Source organism: Corvus hawaiiensis, chromosome 8 (assembly GCF_020740725.1).
Source record: "Corvus hawaiiensis isolate bCorHaw1 chromosome 8, bCorHaw1.pri.cur, whole genome shotgun sequence".
In the NCBI taxonomy this organism is placed as follows: Eukaryota; Metazoa; Chordata; class Aves; order Passeriformes; family Corvidae; genus Corvus; species Corvus hawaiiensis.
In genome coordinates, this window is record NC_063220.1 from 8135938 (window position 1) to 8148751 (window position 12814).

Sequence of the window (12814 nt, forward strand, 5' to 3'; positions counted from 1 at the left end):
TTGAACAACTATCCTGGGGAAATGGTTACTACTGTTTATGCAATAATCTAAAAATAACTTGTCACTTGCATGCAACTGGCAACAAGATCACACAGGGAAACTGCCATGTCAGAGTGATTTTGGTCTCTGCCACAACCTCCAGTTAGCCTGGAGTGTTTTGCTTGAATTTCCTACACATAATTCTGCTCCTCTGCAGCAGACAGAAATAGATCCACTGAGTGGAAACTTGTTTTTCAAAAGACTTCTGAAACTCTGGGAGAGAGGTCAGCTTTTATTCTGCATCACGTCACTGCAGGTGTCAGTTTCCCCTGCCACCCTGTCATTTCCACCTTTGGAAACATCACATAGTGTTCCAAAAGATGGGTATTTAGAAACAAGGGTCACATTGCAGTTTGTACGAGTAAATATTGATATGAACAAGATCATTAGACACAAACACAGATTCAACAGCTCTTCCAGCAGAAGAGCATAACTAATATATGCTTGAGGAAAGCATGGCAACATTCACTTTTAAAACATAATTGTTTCATAACTAGGTCCAAAATTAAAAATTTACATGCTGCATAATTGTTTCAAAAAAAAAAACCCCAGAAACAGGGAACAGTTTAAGAAAAAGCAACTACAGCCATATTTCGCCATAACATCCGTTTTTTAGAAGAGAAGAATAACATCTGAGTAAGGTTTAACAAAACTTGTTGTCTATGCTATCAAAACACTTTGCATTGAGACAAGACACTAAAGCAAAAATAACCAATACTGAGCACACAGAATTCATCTATGTCTGGCAAAATCTATGACCACAAAATTACTTTTGTTAAAATCTTGCAAAGAAAAAGAAAATCCCTGATGCAAAGCAATAAAAATGTTAACAGCAGGGACTGCATTTCTGCAGCTGTCTGTTTAGATTAAACAGAGTATGTGAAGGCAGAAACTGGGTCAGATGTAAAAAGGTGCAGCTCTCTACACGGTACTCAGGAAACAAGACTTCAACCATTTTTCATGCCTACTTTTACGGGGTGCAAGTACATGGTATTTTTAATTACTAGTTATTATTGTTAGTATTTTGATTAAAGACATGACTCATTTTAGTACTTCTTAATCTTTACTTTTAAAAACACTGAAATTGCGAATTCTAGTTTTCACAATAAAAAGGCAAACCCAGAGGGCTTTCTTCTTTTACCTGAGGTCTCTATGTAGTAATGGGTGATTGCTTTCCAGTGGTAAACAAAATCTTCTTGTAATGGAAGGGAAGGTGCGAGCTATGGAGAAAAAAACCCACAACAACAAAAACCGGTCAGAAATGAAATGAACATACTTGCTCACAGATTAAATCAAATTTTATCTTATACTTGGAAGTAAAGTGCTGCAGACAGTGCTACAGTTGTTACTCTCTGCTCTTTTTCCTTTAACAAGGACTATGTTCATTATTCATGGCTGAGCCCTATGCCACACCGCCTGCCTTGTAAACATCAGTAATAATCTCTGTGATGTCTCTATCACCAGACAATCTATTTGAAGCAACAAAAGCAATTGCTTCTACAGCAAAGCAACACTAGAAATGTATGTTTGTATTATTTAGACCACAGTTTTGTCCTGTAGGAAAAAAATCATGTTATTTTACATCTGCTCTTGATGCCTTCTTCCTTTTCTATACGCGCTGTTCTCTTCTCTCAGTCTGCTCCCCTGGTCCCTTAAAAATACCAGTTAGTTGCTTCATCCAGTTTTTGCCATGCCTTTTTTCCTGTTAGCCACAACTTCTTTTAAAAGATCTTTGTTCAGTTTTTAGGCCGGGTTTGTTTTTGCTTTTTTTTTTTCCACATTTTTGTTTTGGTTTTTTTTAGGCCCATAACCAGAGCTTGGCGGGTTGTTCTTTTTTTTAAACAAATATGTTTCTTATTTCATTTCTGCAAGAAAAGGAAGTTTCTTCTTTCCTGAAGGAGTTTGGGATGGCTGGCTGGGTGTGAGCAGCATCCAGGAATAACATCCTGCAAGAAGGAAACACAGCCCCCCACCCAGTCTCTATCAGTACTGCTCCTTCCCCGCTGAGACACAGGTGGCCTGTGGCCCACTACACCACAGGCAGCCTGTGAAAAAGGACCACAATCATTTCACCACTCTGCTCTCCAAAGTGAGAGCTGAGACAAGCACTGAATTTGTGCCCACCGATGTTTTGAGCTGGTAAAATCAGGAATCCTATAGGGAAAACCCCAATCATTCAATAGGTCACAGGAGGATCTGCTGTTATTAAGGCCTAATCCTACTTGCTTGAGGCTTTTTTTTTTTCTTGGACCATCAAGTCCTCAAGTCACTCTTTTACAGGCCATCCTGAAATAGAGGATTATCACTTCACATGATGGCAGCAATGAGCCCTATGGGAAAACAGAAAGAATCCCAAGTATGAACTGGTGGGTCTGTTTTGGAAGGGTAAGGAGTTGAACCATCCTGACAAGCTACAGAGTCCAGTCCTTCACAGAATCTCAGAGGGGCTGAAGTTGGAAGGGGCCTCTGGAGATCATCCAGTTTAGCCCCGCTGCTCCAGCTCGCTCACCTAGAGCTGGCTGCTCAGGAGCATGTCCAGATGGCTTTTGAATATATCAAAGGATGGAGACTCCACAACCTCTCCAGGAATCTGTGCCAGGGTTCAGTTAACCTCACAGAGAAAGGTTAACTGAAGGAAGTTTTCTCCCCAAGAGCTACGTATACCACATTTGAGACTAATAACTCTGAACTCCTCTAGTGTCTCCCCATAGGGTCTCAAATGTGCTGAGCTGCCTCAGGTCTTGGGCAAACATAAGCACAGGGCTCACATATAGTCCAGTACAGTACAGGCTCATATAGCCTTTACTGGGTGCTGTTGGTTTCTTTGAAAAAGCCCTGGATGTTTCCCGCATCAGTCTTTTCTTTGCCTTGAATTTCATGACACTTAAATTTATCTTGGTAAAGTTGTAAAGCCCAGTATATGACCAGTATGCCATGCCAAGGTAAGTGCAATGCTAATTGTTAATGGCCCTTTGCACACAGGACTTTGAAATGCAAGACTCTGGAAAAGTAGTGGTGCTTGGCAACTATCTCTGCCTGCATCCTGGGCGCAAATGTGCCCTAGGAAATGGCAACTAGGAAATCAAACTGAGCGCTTATCCTCTCCCTGACAGGCTGTGCACTCACTGAGTCTTCCACGGCTGGGCACTCAGAGCAGCACATTAGCACGGCAGCTACCACAGAGTAAGTATCTGAATGCCCCACACTGCACAAAACTAGTTTATTTTGCTGTGACATTTACTAGGTTATTGAAATTCAGAAGAATAACCAAACAAACTGAAGACTGAGTGTATGATACTGTATCGTGCTCTGTATGTCACATTTGCTGCTCTAGATGCGTATTTCAACCAATGTAATGATCATTTTCTGTAAAAAAAAGCTGTATCCAAACCTCAACACCAGCTGATGAATAACCCAGAGACAACTTTTGAGAAATACAGGCCTTTCAGACCACTCTATTTCCAAAGTAACACATGATGGATAACATTAAAGATTTATCCTTGGCTGATGTGATTTTCCTCTCCACTTCTTCTCGTCTCATCTGCCTCAAGATGAATTTAGTGCCTCTGAGCAGTGCCAGGAAAAGGATTTCACTTCTCAGCACTGTCAATAATTTATCCACCATGGGAGAGAACTGTGGATATAGACATTCTCCCTCCCAACAAATGCCTCTAGGGACTCTCTTCAGAGGTGAAAAAATAATTCAGGGACAGGTCCTGCCCTTTCAAATTAAAATACCCAGTGATTTCAGAGTCTTCTCTGATCAGGACTGCAAGCCAGACACAGCAAACAGAGATACCATTAGCATGTGTGTGCCCCTGTGCAGTGCAGCCTATTGGGAACATACCATCAGCATTGCCACCAGCTGGTGTAATCCCAGCAACATTATTCTGAGATAGGTGTTTTACTGGTCAAAAACCCACAAGAAAACAAGCAAGCAAACAAACAAAAATAAAATAAAAAAAACCCCAAGCAATCCTCCTAACTTAAGTATTCAGACAGGAAATCAAGGCAAAGACCAAGACCAAGATACAAAGCCAAGCACTGGAAAGCATTAGGAAACTGTAACACTTGGTTGACATGCTTTAACCCTACTAGGACAGGTAGTACTAATATGAGGTTGTAGTTTCTATTTTAGGATGGATTACTAGCTATCAGCTGAGATGGAACACGTTACAGTTGCCAGCCAGAAAACCACTCTATTGTGTATGGAGATTCCGAAGCAAACCAGAATTCCTTGTGAAGGCCATTAATTCCTGCTACTTGTCTAATTTGAAGGAGTTACCTTAAAAATGCAGTTATTTATCACCACTACATCAGCTGGTTAGAGCATGGTGCTAACAACACCAAGGTTGTAAGTTTGATCCCTGTATGAGCCATTCACTTAAGAGCTGGACTCAATGATCCCTATGGGTCCCCTCCAACTCAGAATATTCTGTGACTCTCTAATTAATCTTGATGTAATTACACATGTGCTTAGTGATTCCTAATCTCAAAGTGAAGTTCTCCTCCTCTGGGGAAAAAAACCCCCATGATCTTCAAGCCTGCAGTAGGTCTTGGTACATGAAATAGCTAAAATTCACCGAACACCACTGAACTGCAGCCCATTGGAGCAGCCATGGATTAGCTCTTCCATCTGGTGCCCAGCTCCAGCAGTTGGGCTTCCTGGGAGTGAGCTGAACTTACCACATGCTGCCTTATCATTCTGGTAACAATACATAACCAATGATCAAAGCCCACTCCTTGAAAAGTGCTGTTCTCAGGAGAGCCACAGATCTTTGACCAGAACTACAGTCTGCTCATGACAAAACCTGTCCAAAATACAATTCCACGTCGTTCTCCAAAGCATACAGAATTCGTGTTTAGGCAGGAAAAAAAACAACATAAAGAGCAGAGAAACTTATATCCATGCAGTATTTAACAGCAATTCTTTTGTGCATGTAAAAATCATTGCCAAATTTTTCATGTATGATTTTCAGAAGTGCAATTCAGTACTGGAAAGGATGGAAACATCAGAAGCTGGTGATATGCCTCAATATCTTTCGGACAAGTTCATAAAGTAAAGAGAACATTGTATAAAAAAATAACAGGTACTGTCTGCTCAGATGCCAGAGTAAAAAAAGAGAGCAGAAACTGGGTCAAAGAGAAGGGAAGGGGAAGTGCATGCACACTGCCCTGACTGACACAGTCACTTGATGTTTTTCTTCAGTCTTACTACTGAACCAGTGTGAATGGTCTGAGAGAAAATGTGAAAAAGGATTAATGCTTGAAGGTTTACTCAATCCTCAGTTGATGAATGCACAGTTTATAATGGCCACTGCTCTCCCATATAAAATTAAGACTGGACATGCTTGCAAGCCATGCATTAAATTTTGTCGTCTAATTTGTTAATACCAGCACAACATTAAAACAACAAGTAATGTAAGGTCATTACATCAAATAAAGTGGGTTCAAGAAGAATAAATTATGTTCTGGTCAGTTATGTAGTTCATCATTTTGGTGCACTGCCTGTACCAAATGACTTGGTTTCTTTCAAAGCTGAATTTTGCTTCAAAATATGAACAAAAGCTACTTGAAAGTACAGTAATGTACCAGTGTAAGAGATACTGTGGAATACCAGGCTGGTAGAGAGGGGGTCTCAAGAATGTGCAGCAGACATCAAAATCTTCATTCATTCAATTGAGTGATACAAATATTCCTGTTTGACAGCAAATTGCAAAATTCAAACCAACCAAAATTATATTTTTCCTGCACGGTACACAGCTCAAAAACATCCCTTTCACCTATTAAGGTGAAACATCCAAAAGCCCATATGAAACACAAACGAAAGTCCTTTGAACACCGAGCAGCCACTTCACAGACAAGCTATTTTGTCTAGGGAAACATGAGTGAAGAGCACAAGATAAGAGAAAAATAAGTCTACATTGCTCCTTTGTTATTGTACACTACACTTTGTTGTTGCTGACAATGTAGTGCTCATGGGTAGCCCTTTGGGATGAAAGTATATCAGAAATGCATAGCAAAGAGAAAACATCTTGAGGACAAGCCATATATAAACTGTCACAGATCTAATAATATGAAACCCATGAAGCAACAGCATTTCTATTCTGCCCTGAAGTAATAGAACAAAGACAGCAGTCCTATCCACTATTCTCACCAACACATCCAACTCAATTTAAGCATGCTCTGTTGGCAGGATAACACAGTGGTGCTTGCTCATCTGGATGCTGCACAGAAATCCAAAAAGGGAAAACATATCTAAAATATTGGCAGGATTGACATAAGATGTGGCAAAAAAACTAGAATTCAATGGTAATGAAAATCAGGACTGTAGTTTTAAACATTTGGAAAATTTAGGCAGAAAAGACTGAAAGTTCTGAGTTATTCAAGCAGAACTACAGGATCATAGACAGGTTTGGGTTGGAAGGGACTTTAAAAGATCACCTAGTTCCAGCCCTGCTGCCATGGGCAGGAAATTTTCTACTAGGCCATGTTGTTTTCAGCCCCATCCAGGCTAGTCTTGAACACCACCACAACCTGTCTGGGAAACAAACCTTGGTAGGAAAAATCTTAGTAAAAAGCAACTGACCCCTTATGTTTGCCTCAGCAGCAACTCAGTCCTGTCACTAGGGCAGTCAGTTCAAGAGTCATACACTCACAACAAGTAAAAGGCAAATACTGCCATGTCTATCAGACTGTCAACCTTTGGAACTCCTCGTCAGAGTTCAGAGGGATGGCATATTGAGGGTAAGATAACAACGATTATCTAATAGCATAGGAACTCTTACTGTTAAAATGAATCTCTCTAAAGTCCGCAGGCCTGTGGGCCCTGAGGCAGGGCAGGAGCATTATGTAAGTGATGTGCAGGAGAAAGGACAGGGCAGAAGGGCTACCCAAAACACTCTGATTTAAAGAAGTCCCACCCGTGAAAGCTAAACCCAGGCTCTTCAAGTGCATTTAAGTGTCCAGCTCAGCTAAAAACTGTACAGCTGCAACTCTATCTACTTTGGAGTAAGCACCCAAGGCACCCAAAACCTTTGAGAACTGGTATCTTAATTACTAGTTCTATTGCTGATATTCAGGGTTTAGAATCCACTTGAGGCTGCCCAAGTTAAACTTGCTCCCCAGCAAAAACAGCAAGGAGAAATGATGTTCCAAATTCTGTTGGTTCTGAAAACAGCAGGCAGCATCAAAGTGGACTTCGCTAACATTTAAGATTTATAAAAGTTTTCATTTCCCCCATAGCAAAGCTAAGCAGACCACATCTTTTTACCACAGGGAGAATGAAACAACTTAAAGCCACATACAGCCCCCAAAGTGGTTAAAAATTTCTATTTCTCAGTTTTGTCTTTGTATTAGTGGGTCAAACTTATAAAGTAAGAAACATTCTTAGTATCTTCCTGCAATTCCCTGTTTCATCCCAGTGTGTGGTGCTTGGTATTTGTCACAACCCTGTAAATACAACAGTGCAGTATTTACCAGCAGATCCACCATGGTGGGGGTAGCAGGATGAGGCAATTCTAAATTCAACACCAGAGTTGAGCAAGGCCAAACAGCATGTTGCTTGATAGCACTCACTTGCAAAAGGATGGTATCAATCTGTTTCTGGATTTTGGTTTGGTTTTTTATTACCAAAAAAGAGCATCTAGTCCCTACTATCTCAGCTTTTCTCCTTTTCCATTCAGCTGATTCATTTTTCCTATTTTTTTAATCGGATCTCAAATAAATGCAGTTTGTTTATTTTTTGCACACATCAATAGTGTAAACACTCTTCTAAGAAATAACTTCTATTGGATCTCTCAAAATGGTAGGCCTGAAACAATATCTTCTCCACTCCTGCATCTCTCAGTCATCCACTCTTATTCCTGTTATTCAAAATGTGGCACAGCTCACCACAACAAGCTTTCTTTAGTCAGGCAGGCACTAATTTCTGTTTCCTCTCCAATGAAAGCACTGTCTATTGAAGGCATTCATATGTGGTTAGAATGTGTTCAAATAAAACATTTCATCATTATTTAAAACATTTCTTTCCAAATGCCACTACACCACTAAAAGAGCAAAGCAGGAACCTGCAATTAGTGAATACATGCTTAACTTTTAAACCTCAATACTCCTGCAGAACTACAGGCTCACATAAAGACAGGCATATGCTCAAGTGCAGCATCGAAGCATCCATTAATGCACAAAGGCTGCCCCTCAAATGAGGCAGGATTTGTCAAGCAGGCTCTTATTTCAATCATTTGGATTTGGCCTGCAAGCTCTTTTTTCAACCATTTGAACAATTTTTCTTCAACACTTTCCACCTCCACATCCGTATTTCACTGCCAATTTTTAGCAGCTCTTCACACTCAAGTCTCCTAGGTGTGCTGGCTTACTGGGAGAGGCCTCGAAAGGCCCCTGCCTATACTACCAGGACCCCGCCCCACTGAAAACCAAAAAATAAATGGTGTGTCCAGGCACTGCCGATCGCGGCCTGCAGCAATGGCAGCTCCCCAACAGGCCCCGTTTCCTCTGCCCTGCACCGCTGTGCGAGTCCCCGTGCGGGAACCTCCCTGCACACACAGCCCCGCGTCCCCCGGCCAACCTCACCACCCCACACAATCACAAAATAAACCAGGGATGGAAAACGTCGCTTTGGAACTGACAACATCCCGCAGAAGCACCGGAGACGGCGACTATTGTCTGCTGGTCACGACGAGATGGAAATCCTGTGGAGTTTCCTGATTCTCCTCCTTTATTGTTTGTCTCGCTGTAACAGCCGGGTGAGGGCCGGGCCGGGGCTACCCCTCAGGCCCGGCGCGGGGCACCGGGGCCGGCAGTGCCCGGCGGTGACAGCCGGAGGCTGTGCCGGGGCCGCCCGGGCTGCAGCCGCTCCCTCCTCCCCCGGCACCCCCGAGCCTCCACGGCGGCGCTGGGGCGATTCGTTCCCTTCCCGTGCTCCCTGCGGGGCCCGCCCGGGCAGCTCGGCCTCCGCCTTCCCAGCCCGCGGCAGGGCCGAGCCGGGAGCGGGTGCGCGCCCTGCGGGGCCCCGCCGGCAGCAGCCCCGGGGGGCAGCGGGGAAGGGGCGCCGGGCCCGATCCGAGCCCCCGCCCCGCGCTCGGCGCTAGGCCCGGATCGCATCCCCGGCGCGGAGTGGCCGGGCCCACCGGCGGCCTTACCGCCTCCACGGCGTGCTGCAGGATGGAGGTGAACTTGGAGAACATCCTGTCCCGCGACTGCAGCAGCCGCTGCCGGGAGGACCTCGAGAGCTCCTCGATCCGCCGCCGCCGCCGCTCCAGGGTGAGGGCTGCATGCGGGGGCCTGGCCGCTGGGATCGGGCGGGCGGGCGCCGGCGCTGCCTCTCGCTCCCCGGCGGACACCGTGGCACTGACACCGCCGGGCGCGCGGCGGCGGCTGCCGAGGCTCCGGGTGTCCTGCAGGGGCCGCCACCCCCCGCACGCAGCTGGGCCCAGCTCTGCCCGCCCCGCTCCGCTCCGCCCGGCCCCGGGCGCTGCCAGCCGGGAGCGCCGCGTTCCCGGCCGGTCGGGCCGCTGGTACCGGCCCCAAGGTGCAGGCGGGGCGGGACACGGGCAGGGCGCGACACTGCCGGGCTGCGAGCGCGCCAGTGCTGTGCCCCGAGCCACCCCCCGCTTCTGCGGGCACCTCCCGGGCAGAGAAGTGAGTAACAGTCACAGAATCACTTAGGTTGGAAAAGAACTCTGAGATCATCGAGTCCAACCTACGACCGAACACCACCATGTCAACCAGACCATGGCACTGAGTGCCATGTCCAGTTTTTCCTTAAACACCTCCAGGAATGGTGACTCCACCACCTCCCTGGGCAGTCTATTTCAATGTCCAATCACCTTCCGTGTGAAGAAATTCTTCCTAATGACCAACCCAAACTTCCCTGGCACAGCTTAAAACTATGTCCTCTTCTGTTGTTGGTTGCCTGGGAGCAGAGCCTGACCCCCACATGGCCACAACCTTCTGCCAGGGAGTTACAGAGAATGATAAGGTCTTCCATGAGCCTCCTTTTCTCCAGGCTAAACAGCCCCCATGCCCTCAGCCACTCCTCACAGGACATGTGCTCCAGACCCTTCCCCAGTTTCTTTGCCCTTCCCTGGACTTATTCCAGCACCTCAATGTCCTTCCTGAATTGAGGGGCCCAGCACTCAAGGTGTGGCCTCACTAGTACTCTGTACAGAAGGACAATCACTTGCCTGGTCCTGCTGGCCACATTATTCCTGAGATAGGCCAGGATGCCATTGGCCTTCTTGCCCACCTGGGCATAAACTGTCTCAGGCAAGGGGAAGGGGTGCCCACCTCCACAGTCCCTGTGCCCAGAGGCTGCCATCAGGCTCCCACAAAGGTCTCTGGGGTCCCTCAGAATCGTGAGGGTGGGGAGACAACTGCCTCCACCCTCCTGCCAGCAGCGCATGAATATGGAGCAGCCCTGGCATGTATGGCAAAAAGCCCAGCTTGCTTTCTGCTGAGACATTTTGGGTCTGTCATCATCCACAGGGCCAATGACATCCTCAAGGAAATAACTCTTCACAAAGCAGTGTAAGGGTGATGAGCTCAGAAAGTCAGTGGCAAGTGGTGGAATCACTATTCCTGAAAGTGTTCAAAAAACGAGTTGATATGACACTTTGTGATATGGTTTACTGGGCATGGTGGCATTAGGTCAAAGGTCGGACTTGACAGTCTTGGAGGTCTTTTCCAACCTTAAATGATCCTATCTTGTTGTTGCTGGGTGAGAGGCTGGTGGCGTGCGTGGCATGGTTCTTGCAGAGTACTACAGTTGAGATGGCTTGTGGCAATGTGCACATTGCCCATTTCACTGTTTGTTTGTTGTTTTTTTCCCACACAGAGAGAAGAGGGCTTTATTTCACCTCCGAATCAAATACGTCAGAGAAAAAGATCATCCCTCCCATTTTACAGTGCCACAGGAAAAGCAGAGGTAAAGTGGGGTGAGCAGAAGTTATAGATGTAGCTGGCAAGGATTATGATGTTTTGGAAAATGTTTGGACGCTGGGAAATTGAAGTAGGAGAACAGGATTGCTTTGGTACTGGGTAGCAGAGTGAAATGCTGAGGAGGTGACAGACCAGTATGGGAAAGGGAGGAGAATCTTTAGTACTAAATCAAGAAAAGTTTCCACATTAATTTTTGGAGGTGAATGAACACCAGCTTCCTCATATGCTTAGGAGCAAGCAGAGAGAGATGAATCAAAATACAGGACAAAACTACTATTTAATTGCTGTTCTTTAAATTGTGTCATCTGGGAAGTCTGACTATGACTTGATGCTGTGATGAAGTCTTAGTAATGATTCTGCGGTACTGATTGCTGTTACTACCCCTGTGCTTTGCAGGCATGGAGAGCTACAGACCAAGTACGTGGTGGAAGTAAATACTAGTTGTATGTGGACACCTTTGTTGCAGTTGCTAAGGAGCAGAGCTATTTCCTTCTCAAAATCCGAAAATCCAGATATGTCAATATCAATTTAAAAGACAATTATGTTGGGGTTTTAAAAATTTGCTTATTCTCTTCTTGTCAAGTCATATTCTATAGATGTTCCTAGGAAATGTAAATTTTCTATGTGGGAAGTCACATGACGAAACATCTCTGTGTTCAGGTGATTATTAACTAGACAGGTGCTGCATTTGGAAGGTGTCTCCCTATCTGTTTCTAAGAGAATGTGGTCATTTAAGATGCTTTTGCAATCTGCTTTTTCCTGCAAAAATGTCTTTTGAGTGTGCTTGTGCTTTCCGATCTCTGAGCAGCAGAATGAATAAAGAAACAGCAAGATATCATGAAGATATAAAAGGAGACAGTTTTATAACCATGAGAGTATTCCTAATTGTACTTAACAATTTATGAAGTCATAAATCACAGAATCACAGATGGTGAGGTAAAGCTTTTGTAATGCTTGAGGGCTTCTTATTATTCTAAGAGTGACTGATGTATATAAACGCATTATTATTTAAACAGAACAGTTCATTGTGGTTGAAATTAAGATTTTGGTTGTAAAGTGACTTCTTATTAGGACTTCTCAATGTGAAATGCCTTGCAGTAAAGGAAAAAAAAAAGAAAATATTACATGTAAATGATTATTCCTAAGCTTATTAAACAAATTGAGTGTCTGCATATAGCCCTGCATTTACCAGCCAATAGATTGGGCTTGAATTTGTAGCCATAGTGCAGAATCCAGTCTCTGGTGCTTATATGTCTTGCAAATTGTAGATATATTTTTTTAATGTTCTTTTAAAGTAGTCTCCAATTTCTCAACCGTATGTATGGATTTCTCACTGCTGGGAATACTGGATAAATACTGACAAACCAGTAGTAATGCAAATCAGTGGAAACTAATGGAAAAATTGTTTCACCAGTGTCAGTGCAGAAGAACTCAGCTAAGGTTACATTTTGTTTGGATACTTCTTGTTCTCATTAGGAATGATTCAATTGGAGATGATGCAGTTATGGATGGGCTACCAATGTCATGTCATGTGCAACAATACATCTTCACCTGCTCATGCTTGATGTTGTTTCCACTGAAATAAACACAAGTATTACTACCTATTTTAGTACCCTTGAGAGCACAGTTCTACTGGCTTGGGGTTGGGGTTGTTTTTTTTTTTTGGCAAGGTAGTTCTTTTTTTGGAGTAGTACGTGCAGTGAGTTAGTGTTTTGCATGAATGTGAGAAGTGAAAGTGTGAAAATGAGACCATTCTAATTGATAGAGCTTTTGGGAACTCTCTTCTTTCTCACAAATTAATGAAATTGTCTAGATTAAA

General features: G+C 44.2%; 1 protein-coding gene across 3 annotated transcripts in view; it reads right to left on the reverse strand.

Annotated features, from left to right (window-relative positions):
* The window catches only part of FHIP2A (FHF complex subunit HOOK interacting protein 2A), a 34118-nt gene extending 24705 nt beyond the window's left edge, over positions 1–9413 (reverse strand). For 2 of the 3 annotated variants that reach the window (XM_048310619.1, XM_048310618.1), the window contains exons 1-2: positions 9198–9413; positions 1181–1259 (exon numbers count right to left, since the gene is read on the reverse strand). In XM_048310619.1, coding sequence (XP_048166576.1) covers positions 1181–1259; positions 9198–9242 — 124 coding nt within the window. In that variant the 5' untranslated portion in view covers positions 9243–9413. Of the gene's footprint in view, positions 1–1180; positions 1260–8684; positions 8780–9197 lie in introns of those variants that run through there. The other variant, XM_048310620.1, reaches the window with a different exon arrangement.
* Positions 9414–12814: the final 3401 nt, after the last annotated feature.